Consider the following 22,879-nt stretch of genomic DNA (forward strand, 5'->3'; position numbering starts at 1 on the left):
AGAATCGAAGAGGGCACCAAACTCGGGCTGCTCACCTCGTAGGCGACGACTCGTTCGTTGGTGTACGGGAGTCAGCAGCGCTGGCTCCAACCTTCGGGGTTCTGGGCTATGTTCCCTCTGCTGAGATGGGCTTGGAATCATACCCAGCACCTCCACCAGTTTGTAACGAACAAATACAGTGCCAGAAGCTGAAACAGCTATTTATTAATGGCGAACTTGTGCCCGTCAACTAAATACACAAAGGTTGTGAGCTCACTGGTCAAAAACCTCGTCAACTTCTCTTGCATCTCGCCTTGAGCTGCCCCTCAAAAAACCGCCAGCGTTCCTTGTCCAGCGTGTGATGTGGTGACCCGTGCAGCCAGCGTTGCATGGCGCGTTTATAGCTTGGCGCGTTTGGCTTGTCCGTTGGTGTGGCAGAATTCAAAGCAGCAGGAAGCGGTGCAGGACTTCGGCAGGTGCCTAACAACATGCGGCAATATTGTCGTTTTAGATGTTGTCATACATTGAGCTTTCCCTCTGAGGTAAATTATTTGACTTTAGTGTCCCTTTAAACTCATAAGTCAATGGCATAGCCACTGTGGAACATATAGAGTTGGCTAAAGAAAAAGCAGTTTTTATCATATTGCTTCATTTATAGGGTAGTTTGCAGATTGGAACTGTTGTGGTGAGTTTAGCAACAGAATGGTACAAGTGTGCCACATTTATCTCAAACTTACCTGACTCTTACCTTGTTTTGGTATTCTGTTATGTAGGCATCACCAAAATCCATGGACACGTCTAATGGGAAAGGACACGAGCCATTTCAGGTTGCATGCATTCTGTCCATTGTGGCCTCTAAGACCTGCAGAAACCAAAACACTGCTACCTTCAGGGTTAGGAAGTTCTACAGGTACATATTTCCTGTGAGATTCTATAGCTATTGTTTGTTGCACCTGTTTTGTGTGCTGTGTGAAAACCATAAAAAAAAAAAGGCTTTTTTGTATGATTGCGACTGCGTGATGTCTTGAATCACAAATGCAGTTGTTCAATCAGTGCTGTAAAATTCTGAGCAAACGAGCCTACCCCTAAGCAAGTCAAATTTACTGGCAAAGTGTAGGTGGGTGCATCCCAAAATAGCAATAAAATTCAAGATGGCACCTATAAAGTTTTACTGCGAGACAAAAGCGGAATATGCGGGAACTTTCTCAGGAATTTCATGGCTATAGTTTGTGGTGTGGTGAATTGCAATGTAGAATAGCTGCTTCTGCCAACTCACAAGCACAAGAAACTCAAAAGGCAATGCAATCGGTCTACGTGAAGTGGCCTGAGAGCACCTACGATGAAAAACCCGTGTTGATACAGCCCTGTGAAACAGATATCTCGAAAAACTTGCCTTTGTTAACTCTGTGCATCGTAGGTACTGCCCTCAAATCTCCAATACAGATCTCAATGGCTGCGCTTGAATTTTACGGCAAGTTGCTCAGAATTTTATAGCAAGTGTTTGGATCTGACCACCACTGTAGAAGAGTCTTTTAGAAACCTGTTTACTTACGAGAAATTTATCGACGTTACGGTATATTGTAGTGATCGAGTTATTCACATCCTTCCATTCTTCCGTGTATTGTTTCTGTATACTCGCGAGTGTAATATTCTGCAGCATTAGTGATGGTGTTTAATGTTGACCTTGTAAGAAATATGTAAGAAAGACCATAAGGCTTTAAGCGCACAGTCTTTGAGTAGCTGTTGTGCTGCAACATGACTGAGCCTAAAGGAGCCGTGAACTATTGAAGGCTTAGCTATTGGATACTAGCAAATATACAACGCCTTTAGCGCTATCCACGCAGTTTGTCCCTAATTATATATAAATTGCAGCATTATTGCTAAGGAGCTCAGTTGCGTGTGTATTTCACTTTCATCAAAAGAAAAGAAGTTTGACTCCTGTTTACATAGCTCTACGAATTGTGTACAAGCATGACAAACCATTGAAAGGAAACCAACCTGTTTTGCTGTTTCGCAAGATTTAAAGTGGCGTTGATGAGTTAAAACTTGTCATAGGCCATTTTTTTTTATCAGAAACACAGGAGCTAACACAGCTCACTAATTCTGCATTAGTGGTTCAGGGGAATGTGGTACTGCTATTATGTTTGAACTCGACTCAAAGTAGATGCAGAGTTGGTCACCCAGAAAAGTTGAGGGTGGCAGCATGCTGCTTGTGGCATTCTTTCGATGGAAGCAAAAGGATAGCGGCTCACGCACTGTCTGATGTCAGTGCTTGTTAAAGAACACCACTTGGTCAATATTTCTGGAGCCCTCCACTACAGTGTCTCTCGTAACCATCATGGTTTTGGAATTTAAAACCACAACAATTGTTATGCTGTAACATTCTCCCTCTTTTAGCTAGTACATACAAAGCAATTTGTCACGAATGCTTGAAATGTATGCTTGAAAAGCAGGAGCTTCTGTTGCGTGTTTTGACTTGCTGTTAGCTATTGTACAAGATTAGTTTATTACGTTTGGTGATTTGGTGCAGGCCAGAGGACACACATCTTCACAAGGATGCCCGTAGGAAGGAAAGTTTGAATGTGTTATACTACACAAAAGAAGGTAAACATTTTTTTTAATTTACACTTCATTTGTAGGTTTGCAAGCTCACTCAGTTGTGGTCTTGAGTCGGTAGTTTCAGCCATTATGGCTTAGTGAAATTTAGGGCAGCCTACAGTAAAATTCCTAGAGATGACACACCTAAAATGGAGAAAAAAAAATTGAACAGAAGTATGAGGCAGCCTTGCTTTCTGTGTGCAGTTAAAAAATATATAAAAATGCGTATGAGCCAAAAAATCAACACTGATTCTTTAGCCTTGAATTAATTTTTTGTCAAAACTGTGGAACGAGCAGTCACTCTCGCTGTCAAAAGAGAGGTCTGTAACTTTTTCCTGCCTGGTGTTCGAGTTGGTTGTCACGGTGGTGGAAAGACTGTGGATCACCAGAGCGAGCGGTTGATGAAGTTTTCGGTGTTCTGATCTATCGAAGATAACTGATATACCACACCGCGACAAGTGGGCTCTCTATCGGTGTTTTCTAAAAACTAGAAAATCGTGCCAAAAGCAGGGATAAGTTATCTTTGGGGATGAGGTAGCCCAAAAAATCTTAAGCAGAAAGTGCATTTTTGGGAGGGAGTCACGTTTTGTTTTTTTAGTTGAACCATGGCTTTGTATTGGCTTTCCTCTTTTTATTTAATGAACGATTCGGGGCAAAAACTCTGTAAAGAGTTTTTTGCCTGTAGCTTTTTATCTGAATATCATCACTGTGTTGGTATCATACAGTCACTGTTATCTTAAATGATATCACTAAAGGTTATTTGCTTGGGCATTAGCACTAGCATTGGGCATCATTAGAATGCATTTCCACCATACAATATTTGCATTGCATAAAAAAAAAACTGAAACTGTTTTTTGCTGCTGCAGCTTATTTTTGCTTGCATGCACATGGCCTCAGACATAACTGGTACCGGGGGTTTTCCACATTCCTGTTCTAAACTTAGAAAGACACAGCTTAAAAATAATCCTACTTTTTAAACTCATTTCAAGTCGGACGTTTACCAACAGCCCACCTCACATAGGGAGAACATAGCACTGGATAAAACTTACTTACTAGTCGGCTTCCAATTCAGGAGGCTTTCAGAGCACAGAGCCGAGCTAGGTTTGCAGTTTAAATAATTTGGGCTAACTGCTGATGACCGTGGAGCATCACCATGTCACTGTAGCCACTGCTTTGCATGTGGAGAGAGTGTGCAAGTGGTTGCCTATAGAACCTTAACATTTATTTGTATTACTCTTTTTTCTTTTTTTGTAACAGCACTCATGGCAGAAAGTAGTATTAAACTTTCTGAATGTAATAAACTGCAGTTTTTTTGTTTGTTAATGTTTTGTGCTGTATTTTCTGTGTTGTTTTACAGAATTGGATGTTTGCTTGCGCGACGTTTGTGGCAAGGCAAAGGTTGTCTTCTCAAAGCAAAATCGTCTTGACTGCCCAGGAATTTGGGCTGTCGGTGATGTCTTCGTGTTTTCAAAGGTGGGAACTCTGTAAATGCTTGGTTCCACTTTGGGTACTTGTGTTGAAAAAAATATATGCATAAGCATGCCTTATTGCCGTAAATGCTATAGTTGCAAATGAGCGGGTTTCAAGAGTCAATATATATGCATAAGCACTAGGCTTGTGCGAATAGTGAATTTAGGTTCGAAGCGAATAGTGATTCTAGTCGAATAATTTCGAATCGAATTCAAATAATATTTGTGACATATAAAAAAATGGGCATATTTATTATGACTAATCCAACCTGCACAATATTTTTAAAAAAATTGGAATAGTGCCTCGGTGCAAATGCCTTTTTTTTTTATTGAAAGTCGAAAGAACTTTAAGTATTAGCAGGACATGACTTTCAACAGGATGCGACTCAGAACCCTTAAAGTACATAACATCTCAAAATTTATTATACTTAGAGCATATAAGCTGTCATAACTAGCTTTTAAGCTTAATAAAATGAATTGATTTGAGAGTAGTATTCTCATTTAAAGGGGCCCTGTGACACTTTTTCAAGTAGCTATGGAATGGATTCACTAAAAAAGCTTATTTATTGCCTCATGAATTTACCCCCGCAAATATTTTTAGAATCCGTCCAGTATGCGCGAGCTGCAAAGATTTTTTGCACACTGCAAGTGCATTCATCTCGTCCAGACGAAAACGCTGGAAGTTAAGCAGGGAGGAATGGCAGGGGGAAAGAAAATACGTCCTGTGTGCTTTTTGAGCTTGTAGAGTCATTTGCCGAGAGAAGAGAGCAATTTTTAGCTGACTGAGAATTTATTGTGAATTGCACGCCGTGTACTGCGCTATAATTTTTAGCCTACGTGTCCTCTATAGCCTCGACTATCGATCGGCAGTGTTTTCTGACAATGCTCAGAAAGTGTTGCAGGGCCCCTTTAAAATATAAGAGAGCCTTCGCGACAAAACGGATTTCTCCTAAATAGGTGCTTTCACGATTCAGCATCCATACATTGCAGTGAAGTTATCTTTACAGGCGGTACATTCAGATTATTATGCATCTATTCGTTGCTTGCGAATACTTCGAAATTTTCAATAATTTCAATTCAAATCGAAGCGAATTTGAATACCCTATTATTTGTTCGAATATTTGAATCATTCGAATATTCGTACAAGCCTAATGAGCACCCGTTATTGCTGTTATTGTTATTTTTAAACTAGAAAGTGCCTAGAACGAAACCATCTTGTTAGGACAGTCAAGAGCTGTTAGATTACTATAATTAAGTTTACATTGCACTGCATACAACATACATCTGTCCTTGAGGTGGTGTGGTGCCTCTTGTCATCATACAGTTGAACACATATATTAAACCCACATAAATGGAATTTTTAGGTATATCGAACTCTCTAGTTATCCCCTTGAAATTTCTTTGTAAAAGTATAGAAATTCGCTTGGTTATATCGAAAAATATTTTTACCCGCCTTCGGACATATCTAAACCATGTATCTAACACCGCGTGAACTGGAAGGTGCGCTTTAGCATTCGCCGCGATCTCCGCGGTAGCGTGGATTCGCACGTGAGTTGGAAGTGCGCTTTGGCACTCGCAGTGTTCGGCGACCTCCGCGCAGCCCCGGGCCGCCGTCCAAGCCCGAAATGCTCGACAAAAGACAAGGGCGAGAGGGCTCTGACGGCATGGTCTTCAACTTGCGAAACGGCTTTTTTTTTTTTCATTTCTCTCTCTCTCAGGCTTTTCCGCCTATTTGTAAACTCGGAGAGCAGGAACGAAGGAGCCGACAACTTCCTCCTTTCGTCATTTCTTTTAATTTTGTTGCTGTTTTGCGATTTTTGATCAGCCAACCACAGTTCGCGGCTTTTTCTGTTGTACTCGCCTGTAACCATTGCCTCGCAAGCGCTTTGTTGGCGGAGTCCGCTTCCATTCTCGTGTCGTCTGCATACCACAACCTGTGTAGCATTCTTCTTTTGCATGCATCGTGTGCAAAGCTGCTGCTGACTACTTGAATTGTTGACTTCTGGTGTAGCTATGGCCACCATCAGGAAGTGCAAGACCTTTGACTTTGCGACATCGTTGAAGGCTAATTAGTGTGTTGAGGCGGGCAAGAAATGTTCGACCATGGCAGACGAGTACATTGTTGAAGAGCGAGGCAGATAGCAAGGCAAAGGTGGTGAAGCAGCGCGTCGAGAGCCTGTGGTGTGATGGCAGAACTTGTGGAAACTGGTGAAGTCGGCGTTGACGAGCGCTTAGAAGACGCACTTTGCGAGTTGTCAACCCTCTTCCCGACAGTTGTTCCACACGAAGTGTCTGTGGACGATTTCGTGGAAGCGGACTGTAATGTTCAGGCCGCTTGCGAGCCTCGCTGTCAAGGACATAGTAGCTGCGGTCGCAGGGACCCGAGATGCTCAGGCCGACAGCTCATGTGACGAGGAGGATCGTCCGGACGAGACGCTAGCTACACGCGCGTACTCCATCGCGGAAATGGTGGCAGCGTTCGGTATTCATTTCCCATTGTATCGGCGACATAAAGGGAATTGGGCTGTCGCAACTGGACAGCCTTGATAAGATCAATACGAGCATATTTAGCTTCATTAAGAAAATGAAGAAGCAGGCCAAGATAAGAGATTTTTTTTTCTTGCAAATAAAACGTTTTGTTGCGGCATGTGTGTGGAATCAGTTGTCATTCTCGAATGCGCCTATTGTAAGTGATGGTCTGCTACAGGTAAGCTCTCGGGCCTGTAGTTTTCATATATCAAACTAATTTGCGATCCCCTTCGAGTTCGATATATCCGTGTTTAACTGTATTTTGGCAGATGTCTTTACTGGCCATTGCTATCTCGACTCTCAAAGCTAATCTTTTCTTTCTGAATTCCTTGTTTGAAAAAAATATGTTATAAACAAAGCCACTACACTAAATGCGCACGTCTGAATGGCACTGTTGAATATTATAGACTAAATCATTGAGGTGAGCTTGTAGGGGTGCTGACACCCTTTGTAAAGTTGTTTGTGCCGCGTGGGGCACGTGTCTTGCCCAAAAGCCGCATTTCAGGCTACAACTACCGGGCGATAGATGGCGTTGTGTTCACATTGAGCACCACTGTTATCATCATGGTGGGTAGAGTGGTAGCGCCGGCGGTGACCCCTTCCGGAAGCAAGCCTTGGTGGCGGGCGAGAGTTGAGCGAGTCTCTTCTGCGCACTGCGGTTGGCGCGAACGGTTGTCTCTAGTGTGGGTACTCGGCGCGTAGCGCCACGGGCTGCGCGCCGGGGCCCCTCGTGGTAAGTCCAGCGTTGGCGCCGCCGCCTTGGGTGTGTTATTGTGTTTGTCATGTTATTGTGTGTTTATTTGTCATGGAGTATATGTGTGGCATTTGTCATGGAGTATATGCTAATATTGTATACAGATGTCCTAGGTTGTTGATAACGATTGATGTAACGATTCGGCAGACGATATCGTCATTGTAAATTAGTTAAATGAATGTATGTATGTGGTTTGATTTGTACCGACCGCTTCTACTGTGTCCTTCCACTCCAAGAGTGCGGTGTGGTGCTCGCTCGCCATTTCGAGACCCAACAAGCTTGAGAGTGAGCATGTATGCACGACTTACTCTTGCACCAGTACACCATATTTAATCTGTAGAAACATTTATCTCGACATCTGAGCATTCTTTCATGTAAAGGAAAAAATTTGCCTGCTTGTTTTTTGCTGTTTAGCAAATAGGTGAACATGACTACATGTCTGTTAGGCAATCGCTTGGTAACTGGTGTTGGATGGAGAGCTTGATAGATCAATATAATAACAAAAAAGTGAAAACCCGAAAGAATGGGTCGATTTAAAATCAAATCAAGTTGTCAATTTAACATAGCACATAGCGTTAGTGGCACAGTAAAGCACCAGTGGCTGGCCTGCCACTTTGGTATTGCTCGGCTGCTGACTGGAAAGTTGCCGGTTTCATCACAGTCATGGCATTCCCATTTGAATCAATTTAAAATGCTAGAAACTTGTGTACTTCGATTTAAGTTAACGTTGAAAAACACCATGTGGTTGGAATTTCTGAAGCCCTCTTCTACGGCATGCCTTATAATAAGTAGTAATTTTGGTTTGCGAAAACCCCAGAATTGAGCATCATCGTCTAGTTTAGTCACAATTATGCCCACATATCATGGCAACATCTTGTGTTTTAACATTATAATGCCATAATATTTATGTATTTATGATGCAGACTAAAATGAGCACATTATGCTACACGGAAATACATACAGAGTATGTTTAATTTATATACATAATCCTGAAGCATATGGGTGATTCCACGAGAGATCGCCACTGGTCTAAAAGTTGATATTTTAGATTTCATTGAGTATTTTATATTTCGTGCACCTCTCACCAGGTAGCCCGAAATTCAACTTCGTTTTATGATTAACGGCATAACTTACGAGAAAAAAAAAAAAAATATCAAACTTCCCCAACATGGAGGCACCAATTTCGTCACCTGTCATTTTTGAAAATTGCAGATGCTATAAAAAGACAAATATTTTTGTTTCAAGGAAGATATTTTTTACCTGAAATGTATGTCTAATGAAGAATGAATTCATACGGTTTCAAGTTTGCAGACTTTAAGAAAATAGCTTTTAAAAATGTCTAATTTTGCGACAGTTTAAAATAATTTATGTATTCCCCATTTTTTTCTCCGAAAGTAATGCAACCAGCATTTTCAAACTTGACACGTTTTAAGGATATAGTGTGTTCATTAGGTACATAAATTATTGCTGCCTTAGGGCAAATGTAAATTTTTATATATTGCCTCAAATTTCTCATATTGGTAAAAGTGTACTCCGCTGAAATTTGAATAATAAAAAAAACCCCATCTTCAATTTTTCTTAAAATCTCGTAAATAGACAACCGAAGGCCATCATACAGTAAGATAGAAAAACATGTTGCATTATTTTGTTTTTAGCGACAATATTCATGGTACAAATCGGAGCTTTTCGAGAATGTGCTGATAAGTTGAGAAATCTAGGAATCGGAACGGAAAAGCGGCAATGAGCTTCAAACGCGAGTAAACGTGACCGCATTTGGTGAAGAAAGGCTGTTTTAGCACTGTGACAAATACGTACCCATGAAGGCGCATTTATGCTCCTAATAACACAGCTCTAATGGAGGAAATCTTCGACACTGTAACTCAGTTGCATAACATCTGCCTAAATTTGCAGATAAACTCAAACATGAAAATGTTCCAACGTAAGTGTTGGGTCTCGCTAGAAAGAGCACATGCGCTTGAAGTACCCTCACTGGTATTTTGGTGGTGACGGCGTGAAACAAGAGATGCGCTCAAAATGGCTGCATCTTTTGCAGATCACATTTAGCAGTACGTGACGCTAAGAAAACACGACCACGATCAGTGCCCTCAGATGTGCTTAGCCAAACATGCCAAAAACGTATGCCTGGAACACGTGGCAACGATTTCCACTGGCTCTTCTTAAACTGACGGAGTGTTTCTAGCTCGTCTGCATTTGCACACAGCAGCTTGACATTCTTGAGCTTCGCGCTCATTTGCGCAACCATTTGGGATGCTGACATAATCACAGCTGAGCTTGCTGCTCTGAGGTTGTAGAGCGTAGCCTGATGCTTTAGTAGGCCACCAACGACGTCACAAGAGTTCTTGCCATGTCCTGTGGCCGAAAAAATCCACTTTGTTGATATATGATCTTTCTGACATAACTCGAACAACTGGTACTTGTTTTTGAAGTGACTGCATGCACCGTCAGAAACATAAATAACATGCGTGTCAGGCTTAAGTTGTTCTTTCATGTAGTTGTGAATTATTTGTAGAGCAAAACAGGCATGTGCAGCATCATGGCATGTGTCATCACTGATGACGGCAAAACTTTGAATTGATTGCTTCCTTGTGATGACACACGTGAATATAGACACCTGTCTTTTGTGCCAGTGATACGACTGTACCTCCTTCGGTAAAATGGCTGTTGAATTTTCGGCGAAATCAAAGTGAAAAATGCAAGATTCTTTTTCTTGGTTCTCTTTCGCCTGGCGTATTGCTGATTCTTGAATGTATCTTATGTAATCATGGGTAATCCACTTCACGAACCATAGACTTAGCTCTCGCAGAAAAGCACTTTCTTGCCTGGGCTGTTTTTTTTACTAGATTGCCATTTTTCTCATTCTGCATAGGCTACCTCAATATCTTCAGGGATTCCTAAACATGTGGCTGTCAGAGTGTCCTCCTTAGCACAATAGTCACAATGGCCTAAAAAACAATCACTTGTAGGGGAGTTGCAAAGACATAGTTCTTTCAAAAAGGCTGCCGTGTAGGCACCATCGGTGACGTCTTGTAGGGCAGAAACACACTCCGTGGCATTAGCACAGTATATACAAAGGCACACTTCTTGGTGTGGTGCAAGAAGAACCCACTTCGGCCTCAGTGAATAAAACTTTGAGAGCCCAATAGACGTGTTCGGATTAGCTTCTCTAAAGAGACGGTAAGCCTCTCGCACCGAACGGGTCATAAATCTTTTCGAAACAAGCTCCTTTTTTCCGTCAATGATAACAGATACTACATCTTTTTTGTTGGGACTCTGCCGAGAGCAGCTATACTCATCTTTGGAGTAGTAAGCCATAGCTGCCTGGACATCCATTGGGTTCAGTTGTGTCCTTTTTACCGCATTTGGTGCTAACTATATCCAGTGTTTTGCGTGCCAGCGTCGGGATCTGTATATCATGTAAGCTGACAAGTTTGGTATAAGCGCTTGGAGTTTTCAGCGCTGTATATCGCTCGGCAACAGTGTCAACAAACGCATGCGCTCTTGATACGAAGAACACGCTTCATAGGCTTGCTTGAAGTTCTTGAACCGCTGGGCACACACACTGCATTTTAGATCTGATGGTTGAAAGTGGCGGTTACACACGTTACGGTGGCACTTCACGGTTACTGTAGAATTGCTGCTAAGTTGTCTTGGCTCTGCATGAACTTTGCTATTTTGCACATGCATCTTCTCCAGTCGCATATGTGACAATGCTTCAGGCGTGTTTACGCACCGCTCTTGACTTCTACCTTTTTCTTCTTCCGGCAAAAACTCATCAGCTGTTTCAGCTGAGAAGCCATTAGATGAAGACAGCATATCTCTGAGGCGTCTGAAGCAGTTCTGGCAGACGTGGTCGTTATGTGCATGGCGAACAGCTTTCGGCAAAAGCTTCTGTAGGCAAACAGGCCGATGTCTTCGACCTTGTGGAAGTGTCTTTGATAAGGTATTTTCTTTTTATGCAACATGAGGTAATCTGAACAAAAAACTCAACCCCGGCTGAAGTGGTCAGCCATCGCCACGCTCCTTGAGGCTCAAATTACTGGCAATGCAACTATGCGTGAAACCAGCAGCACAAAAGTGATCTATCTGTCGCCTGTTCCTGTGTCTCTCACCTTTAATGAGAGCAGACGTAAAACAGCGTGCGCAAGTATCCGCAGTGCGAATGCAAAACTGAAGTATAGTACGTTAAAATTAATTTCACAATGTTTTTGTCGATAAAATTGCGGGAGGCGTAATCTTTGTCCCTACTTTGAACCATATGATCTAAAGCATTGCCTCCAAGATGCGGCGCACAGCAATTCATCTGTAGAGCAGACGACGGATGACAACTTGCCCTAAAGCGTGTTCTTCAGTCTAATGCGGTAGTCTTTGTGCCCCAAATGATAAAAATTTGTTATGAATCGTTTATGAACTCATTCAACGTTCAGTTCTCTTACCCAACGTGTTGCAAACACATGGCCGTCACAGCAGCTCCATCTGTGTGTCAGTAATGGAGAGGCACCACATATTAAAAGTCTCAGTGCTCTACGTATAAGAGTGAATTCAGATACTGTAGAATATTGTGTTCAAAGTAGTTACTTCTATCTGCTAAAACAGCCTTTCTTCACCAAATGCGGCCACGTTTACTCGCGTTTGAAGGTTATTGCGCTTTTCCGTTCCGATTTCTAGATTTCTCAACTTATCAGCGCATTCTCGAAAAGCTCTGATTTATACCACGAATATCGTCGCTAAAAACAAAATAATGCAACATGTTTTTCTATATTACTGTATGATGGCCTTCGGTTGTCTATTTACGAGATTTTAAGAAAAATCGAAGATGGTGTTTTTTTATTATTCAAATTTCAGTGGAGTACACTTTTGCCAATATGAGAACTTTGAGGCAATATATAAAAATTTACATTTGCCCTACGGCAGCAATAATTTACCTAATAAACACGCTATATTCTTAAAACGTGTCAAGTTTGAAAACGCTGCTTGCATTACTTTCGGAGAAAAAAAGTGGGGATCACGTAACTTATTTTAAAATGTCACAAAATTAGACATTTTTAAAAGCTATTTTCCTATGGTCTACAAACTTGAAACCGTGTGAATTCATTCTTCATTAGACATACATTTCAGGTAAAAAATATCTTCCTTAAAACAAAAATATTTGTCTTTTTATAGCATCTGCAATTTTCGAAAATGACAGGTGACGAAATTGGTGCCTCCGTGTTGATGAAGTTTGATATTTTTTTTGTAAGTTATGCCGTTAATCATAAAACGAAGTTGTCTTTCGGGCTACCTGGTGAGAGGTGCACGAAATATAAAATACTCAATGAAATTTAAAATATCAACTTTTGGACCCGTGTCGATCTCTCGTGAAATCACCCATATATATTCTAAAGTAATTCAATGTATCTTTTGCTAAAATGTCCTTGAATGTCGCTCAAAGCAGCCTGTGTTGGAATCAGCAGGGCAGAGCCTGAATGTATATTTTCTTGCTCATCTTTTATATCAGATGTATGACAGCGCAAGTAAGAAGTTTTTTGATGTACCACCCAAAGACCAACTTCTTGGACGGGAGGTGAGAACTTGTGGAAGTTTGTCTTTCGGAAACCTCGGAGATCTGCCATTTTGAGCAAAAAATAGAAATAAATGATAATAAGGGGCCAGCCCTGCCATTTTGAGCAAAAAATAGAAAGTGTGTAGATGTACAGTCGCGCTCAATACGAGTTGAAACGCATTGTCTGTACTGACGATAATGCCAACACTGCAAAGTGGCACCTATATGAAAAAAAAATTTATAAATTAAGCACTCTCAATTTGTGGTACCTTCTCAACCAATTTAGCGTTTGTCGGTGCAGTTGTCCAGGTTTGGGGTCAGTTTAACCACAGCCAGCATGTTCCAACTCATATTGAGCGTGACTACACATTAGACACTGCACCGTAAGTGCTCTGTGCTGTGCCATTAACGGCACCAGAAAGTCGGATGGCTCTTTCACCAGTGACTTTCTGCACAGCACAAGCAAAGCACTACAACGAACTCCCCTCGAATGCCTTAATGAATCCCGGACTTTTTTGCTGATCCCACTAAAGGAGCAATGTACCAATTGAAATTTCTTCAATGCTGATAGCAAAGCTGGCATTTTTTCTGAACTTTGATCTTACGTGCTCACCCTGGTTCCTCGGCCAAAAACTTTTTTCCACCCAGAAAATTAGTGAAAAGATGTCAAGGCCCAGGCTCAGGACCCTTGAAGCCTTCGCTGGCTGTGGTGGTACGTTTGAATTGAGCTTGTTTGTGGCTTGACTTTACTGGGCTTTTGTGTGTGTGTGTGTGTGTGTGTGTGTGTGTGTGTGTGCGTGCGCGCGCGTGCGTGCGTGCGTGTGTCTGAGCATGATGTGGTTGGAGATGGTATGGTCCTCTATGTTGGTTTATGCTACAGGCAAAAATGTGGCCAACTTCAAACACTGATTCACCTTCTAATCGAAGCCACAAAGTGTCATAATGCTTATCATTAAAGCTGAAAATGCTGGAGACTGGTATTTTCAATGATACATAAAATTGGCATTTATACCATGGTAAACTATACCTTGCAGCGTGCTCATTCAAATGTGCAAAGTAATGGGGCCGGCAGGCATACGGTGCATTCTTTATTGCAGTAAAAACCGATCGGGGCTGTTTTTCAATTATGATTGGCTCCTTTGTAGAAGCTGTAAAACACAGTCAGCCATCAAAAATTTTTGTCCCTCTGTCGCTCAATGGCAATTGAAAGTGCACCAGTGTGACAAGTGTAGAAAATTCACACAGTAAAAAGTGGCAGATAAATATTACGATCATGCCACAGAAAAACTTGTGCTCATGCCAAATGTTATCGAGCTGCAACTCTGAATAAGAAAGAAAAAGTAGACAACCACCCGGTTGCTGCACTGGCCACAAGGAAATTCGTACGAATTGCCTTGCGGCTTCTAGCCACAAACGGGTGGTTGTCTACTTTCCCTTTCTTAACCCTTCTGCCACCTTGCGGGTCTCTGCAAAACTCATTTGTAAACCTGAATAAGGTGCGCGTGTGCATGCATGTCTCTTGTGCTTGCCTCCAATCGCATGAAAAAGGTTGCAGCTGCATGCAGCTTTAAAGGGGCCATGCAACATTTTTCGAGCTTGGTCAGAAAACAGTGCCGATCGGTAATAGAGGCCCCCGAGAACACGTGAGCCAAATATAGCACAGCTTGTGACCTGAAATTCACTATGAATTTCCAAAAGTCAGCTATAAATTGCTTTTCCGCAAATTACGGAAAAAGCTCCAAAATCACTTGTCACAGCGATTCTATCTGCCATTGGCTGATTAGAACATGGCATGCTTGGTCGCTGCAAGAATCACATGAGAGGCCATGACTTTTCCACGCGTGTGCGCGTGATCGCACTAAAAAAGTTGCATATTCAAAGAAAAAGAAAGAAAAAAAGCGATCAAAGTCACAGGTGCACGAGACTTTTTTTTTTGCCCGTGCCATCCCTCCCTGCTTAGCGTCCTGTGCTTTCGTCGGGAATGGAGAAGAGAGAATGTTGTTGCAGCGTGCAACAAATTTTTGCAACTCTGTTCGTACTGGATGGATTCTAAACATTTTTGCGGCGGTAAATTCGTGAGGCAATCAGCTTTTTTAGTGAATCCATTCCATGGCTATTTGAAAAAGTGTTGCAGGGCCCCTTTAAGCATGCTGTGTTGTTTCCCACAAAGCGCAAAAACCGTTTACGTCGTGCTTCATTGAGCTGTGTGTAGTAAAGAGGAATGTAAATTTTTGCATGCTTGTTATGTTAACTGTGGCTCGTTTTTAGATGCAGACCTACAATGAATGAATTTGCACGCATTTTGTGCAGCAAAAAAAGTTTCTTTTCTGCAAGCATGTGCTAAAGCCCACTTCACGCTTAGTTTCAATACGACAAGAGATGGTTTGTTACCTTTTGCAAAAGTAGCATGCCCAGCCCCCTGGCTTCTAATCGGAGGCCATCGCACGATTCCAGTAGTCAAGGCGTTGTGCAAGGCATTATGAGCCATGTGAAACTATTTCAGAGCAGTTATTTAGCACTTTGGACAGTCAGTAACAAAGCCACCCCAGTATTTTATGGATTTAATTTAAATGAGGCCCAATAATACATTAATTTTAAAAATTGGCGCCAAAATCTGCATGTTACACTGCAAATGTTGTCGAAAGACGATAGTCTTGCATCTGCACAGAGTGAACAAAACGTTTATTTGATGTTTTGCGCAAGAAAATCGGTGAATGGCATTCTGGAGGCGCTGCGTTAGAGCGTCTCGAGCGTGCAGCGGAGGCGAACAAACGCATCAAGTCACGTCACACATGTGACATGAGCGCTACGTGGCTGTAATCTTGGAAAGCGAAGCGCGTGGCGTGCACGCTCGTCTCGAAGGGGATAAGGTATAAAATGCAAGGCGACGAGTAGGGGCCACCACCGTGTTGTCTTAGCAAAGCGTTGCATACACTTGCCTTTTCGTGCAAGCGTTGCATCGTCAGCACAGCATGATAAGCACTACGGTCCTTAGAAATACTTATGTATGCCTTTTCTAGTAAAAAGACATACATACAGAATATTGACGTGTTGTTATGGTGCCTTATATATGTGTAATAATTGCTTTTAATTGACAATCGCACAAGTATGAAAGCTAAAATTTTGAGCAATATTGGTGGGCGCTGCGGATAGGGTCGGCCGTTTGGGGGTGTCGTTTGATGCCGTTTGAGGCATCGTTAAGGGTGGAAAAACAGACAAATGTACAGACAGACAGACCGAAAGTTTTGCTTCGAAGGTCCCCAAGAAAGACCATCGTCTTTGAAAGAGATGCAAAATCAGCTGCTGGCTGTACGGGAGAGGCCTGGCGGAGCAGACCAACATTGCATCCTTTCCTGTCACAAAGATGCCTCCACACAGCAGTGCCACAATTTTTCCTCATTCCCAATATTCAATTGTTTTTGTCGTGTACACTCAAATCTCGATATAACAAACATGGATGTAAAAAATATCTGTTATAACGAAGTAAATGAAAATAGTCTTGGTAGTGTTAGAAATATACTTTTATAATGTATTTTGGATGTAGCAAACATACTTTTGTCTAATATGCAACTTTGTTATAATGAGATCTGAGTGTAATACATAGTTTTTAAACTGCCGAATATTTTATGTGCCATCTCGGGAGCTAGTTCTTTCCTAAACTGACATAATTGCAGAGTAAATCAGCATTTCTAATGGCAAGCTCACGCACAAGGCCTTGTAGCAATACCACAGTAACCTGAAATCAGGACTGTACACACTCCAACAAAAGTCGGTGTTATCAACCAACTGAATAAAAGTTATGAAATGTTGAACATTTGCAAGTGAGTCATTGTCAAGGTGGAATTCCACTCATGAATGTTAAACATACTATTCATTTCTACATTTATTCAAAGTGTGACTACTATTCTTTTCCTTGGTGGATATTGAAAGGGATTGAGAAATAGGAAACTTTTTTTAAAAGCTATGTCCTCTCCCCCCCTCCCCACTTAAAGGAACTGTCTACCACTCAAAAAAATGTTTTTGATTGTGATGCAAATGAAAAGACTGTTCATCACATCGGCGGTAATGAGCATGCTTTTGTCCCATAGAAAAAGGAAGTTATAAGTTTTACTTTGATGTTGTGAGTGACAAAATATGACTGCTAGCGCCACCCAACAGTGATGTGGTCAATCTACTGGTAGGACATGAAATCCTTGCAGGTAGACTTCTTTTGCTCAAAAACAAACATGTATAGCTTTAATTGTATTTTAACACTTGAGGCAGCTTTAAGTTGCGTCAGAGTCTAATTTTTGCCTTTTTCTCTCAAGTGTTCAAGAAGGTGCCCAGTGGCGCTGCCGGTAGTGTGTTCGCCTGCCTGCAAATAGCAGGGAAACGCGGACACGTCATTTGCCGCCGCTCATAAGAACATCAAAAAAGTGTGTGCAAGCCTTAAACAACCGCTAAGGTATTTGTTTTATTAATAAACAAAACTTGATGAAGCCTGAAGAAACCACACACGGTTTCAGTTTTTGACTTTCACTTGCAGTGAAATTGCAATCACCTCCGCCGACCAGTGTTGCGGGCATTCATCCCACCGATGGAAGCAGACCGAACACAGATAGAAAAATTCTGTTTAAAAAAATTCTACACACTTTTCGAAGAAACCGCTGCAAGATGAGACACTTCAGATAGTATGCTTTTTAGCCCGACACAAAACAGAATAGCAGTGAACGATGGTAGACAGTCCCTTTAAACTTAATTGTAGAGACAGAACTGGACCATGGCGAATTGGAATGTGTTGCATGCAGTGGTTAAAGTAAACATTGTAGAATTTCAATACAGTGTAGCTCATCATTATGAAGTGTACAATTGTTGGCTGTTTTTGTCAGAAAGCATGGCGCAACAACGTATGCTACGTAACAAGTCTTTTTGTGGCACATGTGGCTTTGCTATATCTGTATGTGTAAAAAAAATTGCAAGTGTGTTACCTTGACAATTACTTCGTACTGCCTTGATCATAGGGGTGTGTGTCATGCTTTACACTGTTTAAGCATAAGTGTCACGGACGGCCATTTTCGCGACCCGACGTCACAGCAATTAACGGGTGCCGTACTACCCCGCTGACGGGCGGGAACTGCGGGCACATAAAAGAGAGCCGGGAAGTGCAGAATGGGGTGTTCTTCTTCGAACGTCGCCGCCGACATTTGATCCTTTGTACCTACGGCGGCGTCTGCAGGGTCGTGGAAGGCCGCGATGTACCCCGAACAAGGTTTAGACTTAGACTACGGGACGCACTGGCTGAGAGCCAAACAGTCTGACCGTTCCCACGGGAAAACTTCTGGTGGCCAAGCTGTATGACAGCTCCCCAACAGGTTGTCATTCTCGCTAGTTGAGGGCCCTCTCATAATTAAAAAGTGGTGCGGTCAATATATTTTTTGGGGTGGAGTTTCCAACAATGAAACGCGCATGATTGGACCCATGTAGAGGTCTCTTGTCCCCAAGGAAGAGAGTGAGGGGACACGAGGGGGATTCAAGCGCAGGATTTTGTCCTGCTAGGCGGGCTAGTTGCTGACCAACATGGTTTAGAAACAGATCAACAAGTATCTCTTCTAGAAGTTTTTAGTGTGGCTCTGTATCGGCTCGCCACCTAAACTTAGTCGTTCGTCTAGTTGTGACGCGATATTAACGTCTGCAACGTAGACATCGGTACTTCGCCTCGAGTTAGCTGAACCTGCCCGAAATCACCTGCAAGCACTAGCCTCCCGGAGCCACCAGGGTTGCAACAACGCCGACATCGCAGTCGTGCCAGAACTCTCTTCGACTTCTCGCATCCGATCGTCGGGGACGCAACGCTGCCGGTCATCACACGTATGCCTTGACCTGTTTATATCTTCGAACTTTCTCCTCCGTAGTTCTATTGTTGTTAGTTTGTGTAGTTTGTAATAGTTCTCTCTCGTAAGCTGATTTATTGTTTTTTTATATGTATTTTTTTTGTTGTATCAAGTGTTGATGTATTTTGTTAGTTGTATTGAAGTGTTGTACTAGATCCCATGTGCTGCAATATCACTAGAGTAAAGTTTGTTTTGTTTTCTCACGTCTCTGATCTCTTCACTGTCTCTGCTTGCGTACGGAACGAACTAACCTGCTGTCATTCCCGTCGCCGACTTCGCGCTGGTGACGCTAGAGTGGCAGCTTGTAACAATAAGCTAACCTCGAGCACGTTTTCACAGGTCTTTCCTATGGTCTAGAAGCTGTAGGTGCCATCAAATGTTCCTGGGCCGTGGAGAATAGCGAAGTAACATCAAGGGCTTTCCAGCGCAATTTTCCAGAGTCGATAGTCTTCACCCAAGACTTCAACTCTTTTCTCAGCGATGTGCTAAAGGTGACTCATCTCGTAGTACTCTGTGAATGCGCCTTGACTGTAAGGCCTAATTTGGGCCCTGTAAGAAAATTAGGCCATTCTTGTGGTGTTAGATCCATTTGTTTCATGTATCGGCTGAGGAATTTCAGAGCTACAATGGGGAGTTAGAATTACCCGTGCACGAAAAACATCATGGGAGGTTCTATTTGCAATAGGGAAAACAACAGTCATGAGTTATTTGATTGGCAATCCGGAAGTCTCAGTTCTGTGTTTGACTGGCATTGTTCTCATGCAGGGCAAAATGACCAATGCAAGCGGACAGCCGCTGCCGCTAAGGGGAGAGGTGCAACTTCTTTGCGGAGGACCCCCATGTCAGGGCTTCAGTGGTCTCAATCGCTTTCGAAACTCTGAGAAGTCCTTACTCAAGGTATGTCACTGCCAATTAGCGCTGATTGAAATGTACGATGGTGCGGTTGCACAGGACCACGACATTTTGACTCATGACGTTGTAAACGTACCTGAACTTTAAACTGAGCCTGAGTAGAAGTGCTGGCTGGAACTTACCTTAAAACTGATATTCCTAACATGCCCTTAAAACTGATATTCCTAACATGCGCCTGTGCCTAACCTATTCTTACCTAATCAAACGTCCTACTGCGACCGAAAAAAGAATGAAGTACACATATGAGATATACCCAATGAAGTTGACAGAAAGACACCTGCCACTGTTGCTCAATTGGCAGAGGATCGAACGCATTTTATCTGAAGAATGCAGGTTTTGTCCCTGCAAGCGGCAAGTTGTCTTTTCATCCCCTTCAATATATTTACTTTTGTGCCTTGATTACTGTGGGATGTCGATGTCGAGGCTACACAAGGATAAATCCTTACACGAAAGAGTAACAATTTTTTATTCAGCTAGCAGCAGCAACGAGCGAGCATCTGGATGCTATGCTCGTCTGTGTAGCACAGCAATAATCTTCTTCAAAGCGGGCCAGCCTGTCTTAGTAGCCACTGCTGGTAATCATGCCAAGGGTGGGGATGCTGCAGTAGCACCGAGTGTCATCAGAGATGGGTGCAGTCTTGTCACGCTGGGCTGTGATGATGATGCGGAGGCTGTGCCAACTGATGTGCAATGTGTCGTCACACTACACGTCTCCTTTTAATTGTACCATATCTTTCTTGCTTAGATGTCAACAGCTGTCTCCTTTTGGCAATACATGCTTGTGCAGGCGGGTCGCAAGGATGGCACAGTGTACTGCTATGTTAAAATGACCTACCGCGGTGGTCTAGTAGTTACAGTGCTTTGTTGCAGACTCATAGGTAGTGGGATGATGTCCTGGCCATGGTGGCTACTTGTGTACTTATATTTAGGGTGGTAAAAATTTCTGGAGCCTTTCACTTCAGTGTTTCTCATAGTCATATGGTGATTTGGAGGCATAAAACCTCCGCAGTTGTTGTTGTTGTTGTTGTTGTTGCTGTTGTTGTTGTTGTTGTTAGTAGTAGTAGTAGTAGTAGTAGTAGTAGTAGTAGTAGTAGTAGTAGTAGTAGTAGTAGTAGTAGTAGTAGTAGTAGTAAAGTAGTAGTAGGAGTAGTAAAGGAGTAGTAGTAGTAGTAGTAGTAGTAGTAGTAGTAGTAGTAGGAGGAGGAGGAGGAGGAGGAGGAGGAGGAGGAGAGCACTGTTGCAAATCAAAGTGACAATCATTATAGTTATATTTCGTATGAATAAAGTTTGGAAAGTAAAGGAATTAAAGCACGTTGAACCCAAACTGCTCGGAGATGGAATTGTCATTTTTATAAACATCATGTCTGACTTATGAACAATAGAAAGGGAACAGGTCAGTTCCTCTTCGTTTGTTCATTCATAGCAAGCATCTTGACTTTGACAGGCTTCATACCTTCATACCTTCAAGTAGAAGGCAAGGGTGCATTGTCTGGCTATCTAGTATTAATAAACATCGCACAGCAGCATGACTCCATCTAGCGAAAAGAAATGTTTCATGTTTGCTGTCAGGACCACTGGTAATGATGTCAAATACTCTCGTGGTTTCGCATGCATAAATGTGCTGAAGAATGTAGAAGGCAAAATGGCTACTGCCATAGCACAACTGGTTGTACGTCATCTACTTAATGCTAAAGATGCAGTTTCATTCTCTGCCAACAGGAAGTTATTTTTCTCATCCACTTCAATTTCTTTATCTCGCCATTGGCCTTCAGCTGAAAACCACATATAGTGCCAACTATGCTTTCCTTAGTTTTGTTGTCTGTTGGTGTAACATGTTTGACTGTTACAAGTTACATCCAGTATTTAGTAGTGATGTTCTCCTAATTCACGCAATATCAGCAGTCAAGTGAAGGTGAGTGCTGTCTTTTCACTGCTTACAAAACACCTTACCGTATTGCAGAATTCACTTGTGTCATCATACCTGAGCTGCTGCGACTACTACCGGCCACAGCTGTTCCTCATGGAAAATGTGAAGGGTTTCCTGAACGGTCACAATGGACAGATGTTGCCACTCACCTTGAAGTGCCTGCTGCGGATGGGTTACCAATGCACATTTGGCTTGCTTCAGGCTGGCAACTATGGTTTGCCACAAAGCAGGCTCAGGTGTGTGCGCCTTATGTGCCTTGTGTTTGCACTTCTGTTGCACTGCTTGCCGCATAGACTAGGTTACTGTGATGTTTCACTTCTTGACAAGGTGTTTGTGCGGTTACACTGCTTTGAGGAATAAATATTCTTTAGAAATTGACATGCAAGTTGCAGTGTAACACACAGCTTGTTTTTTTTGTTTTTTTAATGGAAAGTAAGCTGCTGTGCTGACTTACCGTATTCACTCAAATCGAGACTGCCCTCAAACCTAGGCAGACCCTCGAAATTGGCAAGGCTAGAAAAAAAGCTCGAATGTAGGCCGAATGAAAAAAGAAAGATAACACCATTTTATTGGCAGAAAACACAGCCTTTATTCTTACTCAATCACACACTCCGTAGGCATGCCCTTTTTCTTACGCAAGCGCGCACTCTGTAGGCATGTAGTACAAAAGCTTATTCATTATCGTTGTTGTCGTCATCATCGTTTGCAACATCACTGTCTTTTTTGTTTCTAAGTTCGTCCCAGAGACATCATTTCCATTTTCGTCCATCGCATTGGAGGTACAACATTGTTTGAAAGCTCTTATTATTATTTCATTTGAGATTTCATTCCACACCGCAGTGATCCAGTTTGCCAGCTGGTTGAGCGAAGCGCGCTTGATGCGCCCGGTTAAGGTAAACTGGTGTTCCTCCGACCTAATCCAGTCGGTGTAGTGCTTGCAAAGCCTGTCCTTAAAGGGCTTATTAATTGTGACGTCAAGCGACTGGAGTTGGCTAGTCATGTCACCAGGGATTATGGCGATGTCCGTACCAGCACGAGAAAGCGTGGTCTTGACATCGTCAGTCAGATCGTCGTGGTTGGAGTCGAGGAATAAAAGTGACTGCTTGCACAATGCGGCCCCTGAACGATTTCCCAAACTGTTTTCACCCTGTCTTCCATGAAACCGCTGGACATTCATTCTTTCTCGTGAACACGCATGACAATATTCGTGAAGATCTTTTCGTCCACTGGTACGTTCTTGTGTTTGAAAATTATGAATTTAGGAAATTTACGGCCATCGGC

General features: G+C 42.4%; 1 protein-coding gene across 5 annotated transcripts in view; it reads left to right on the forward strand.

Moving 5' to 3' along the window:
• LOC119178578 (DNA (cytosine-5)-methyltransferase PliMCI) overlaps positions 1-22,879 on the forward strand; it is a 167,971-nt gene that overhangs the window by 96,262 nt on the left and 48,830 nt on the right. For all 5 annotated transcript variants that reach the window (XR_012893947.1, XR_012893948.1, XM_075887629.1 and 2 more), the window contains exons 20-27: positions 753-889; positions 2,510-2,583; positions 3,935-4,050; positions 12,845-12,910; positions 13,538-13,601; positions 19,099-19,250; positions 19,525-19,656; positions 21,632-21,834. Coding sequence is in view for 3 of the 5 variants with exons in the window: in XM_075887629.1 (XP_075743744.1) it covers positions 753-889; positions 2,510-2,583; positions 3,935-4,050; positions 12,845-12,910; positions 13,538-13,601; positions 19,099-19,250; positions 19,525-19,656; positions 21,632-21,834 (944 nt within the window). In the remaining 2 variants the exon portion in view is untranslated. The remainder of the gene's footprint in view (positions 1-752; positions 890-2,509; positions 2,584-3,934; positions 4,051-12,844; positions 12,911-13,537; positions 13,602-19,098; positions 19,251-19,524; positions 19,657-21,631; positions 21,835-22,879) is intronic.

Source organism: Rhipicephalus microplus, chromosome 1 (assembly GCF_043290135.1).
Source record: "Rhipicephalus microplus isolate Deutch F79 chromosome 1, USDA_Rmic, whole genome shotgun sequence".
NCBI classification, from domain to species: domain Eukaryota; kingdom Metazoa; phylum Arthropoda; class Arachnida; order Ixodida; family Ixodidae; genus Rhipicephalus; species Rhipicephalus microplus.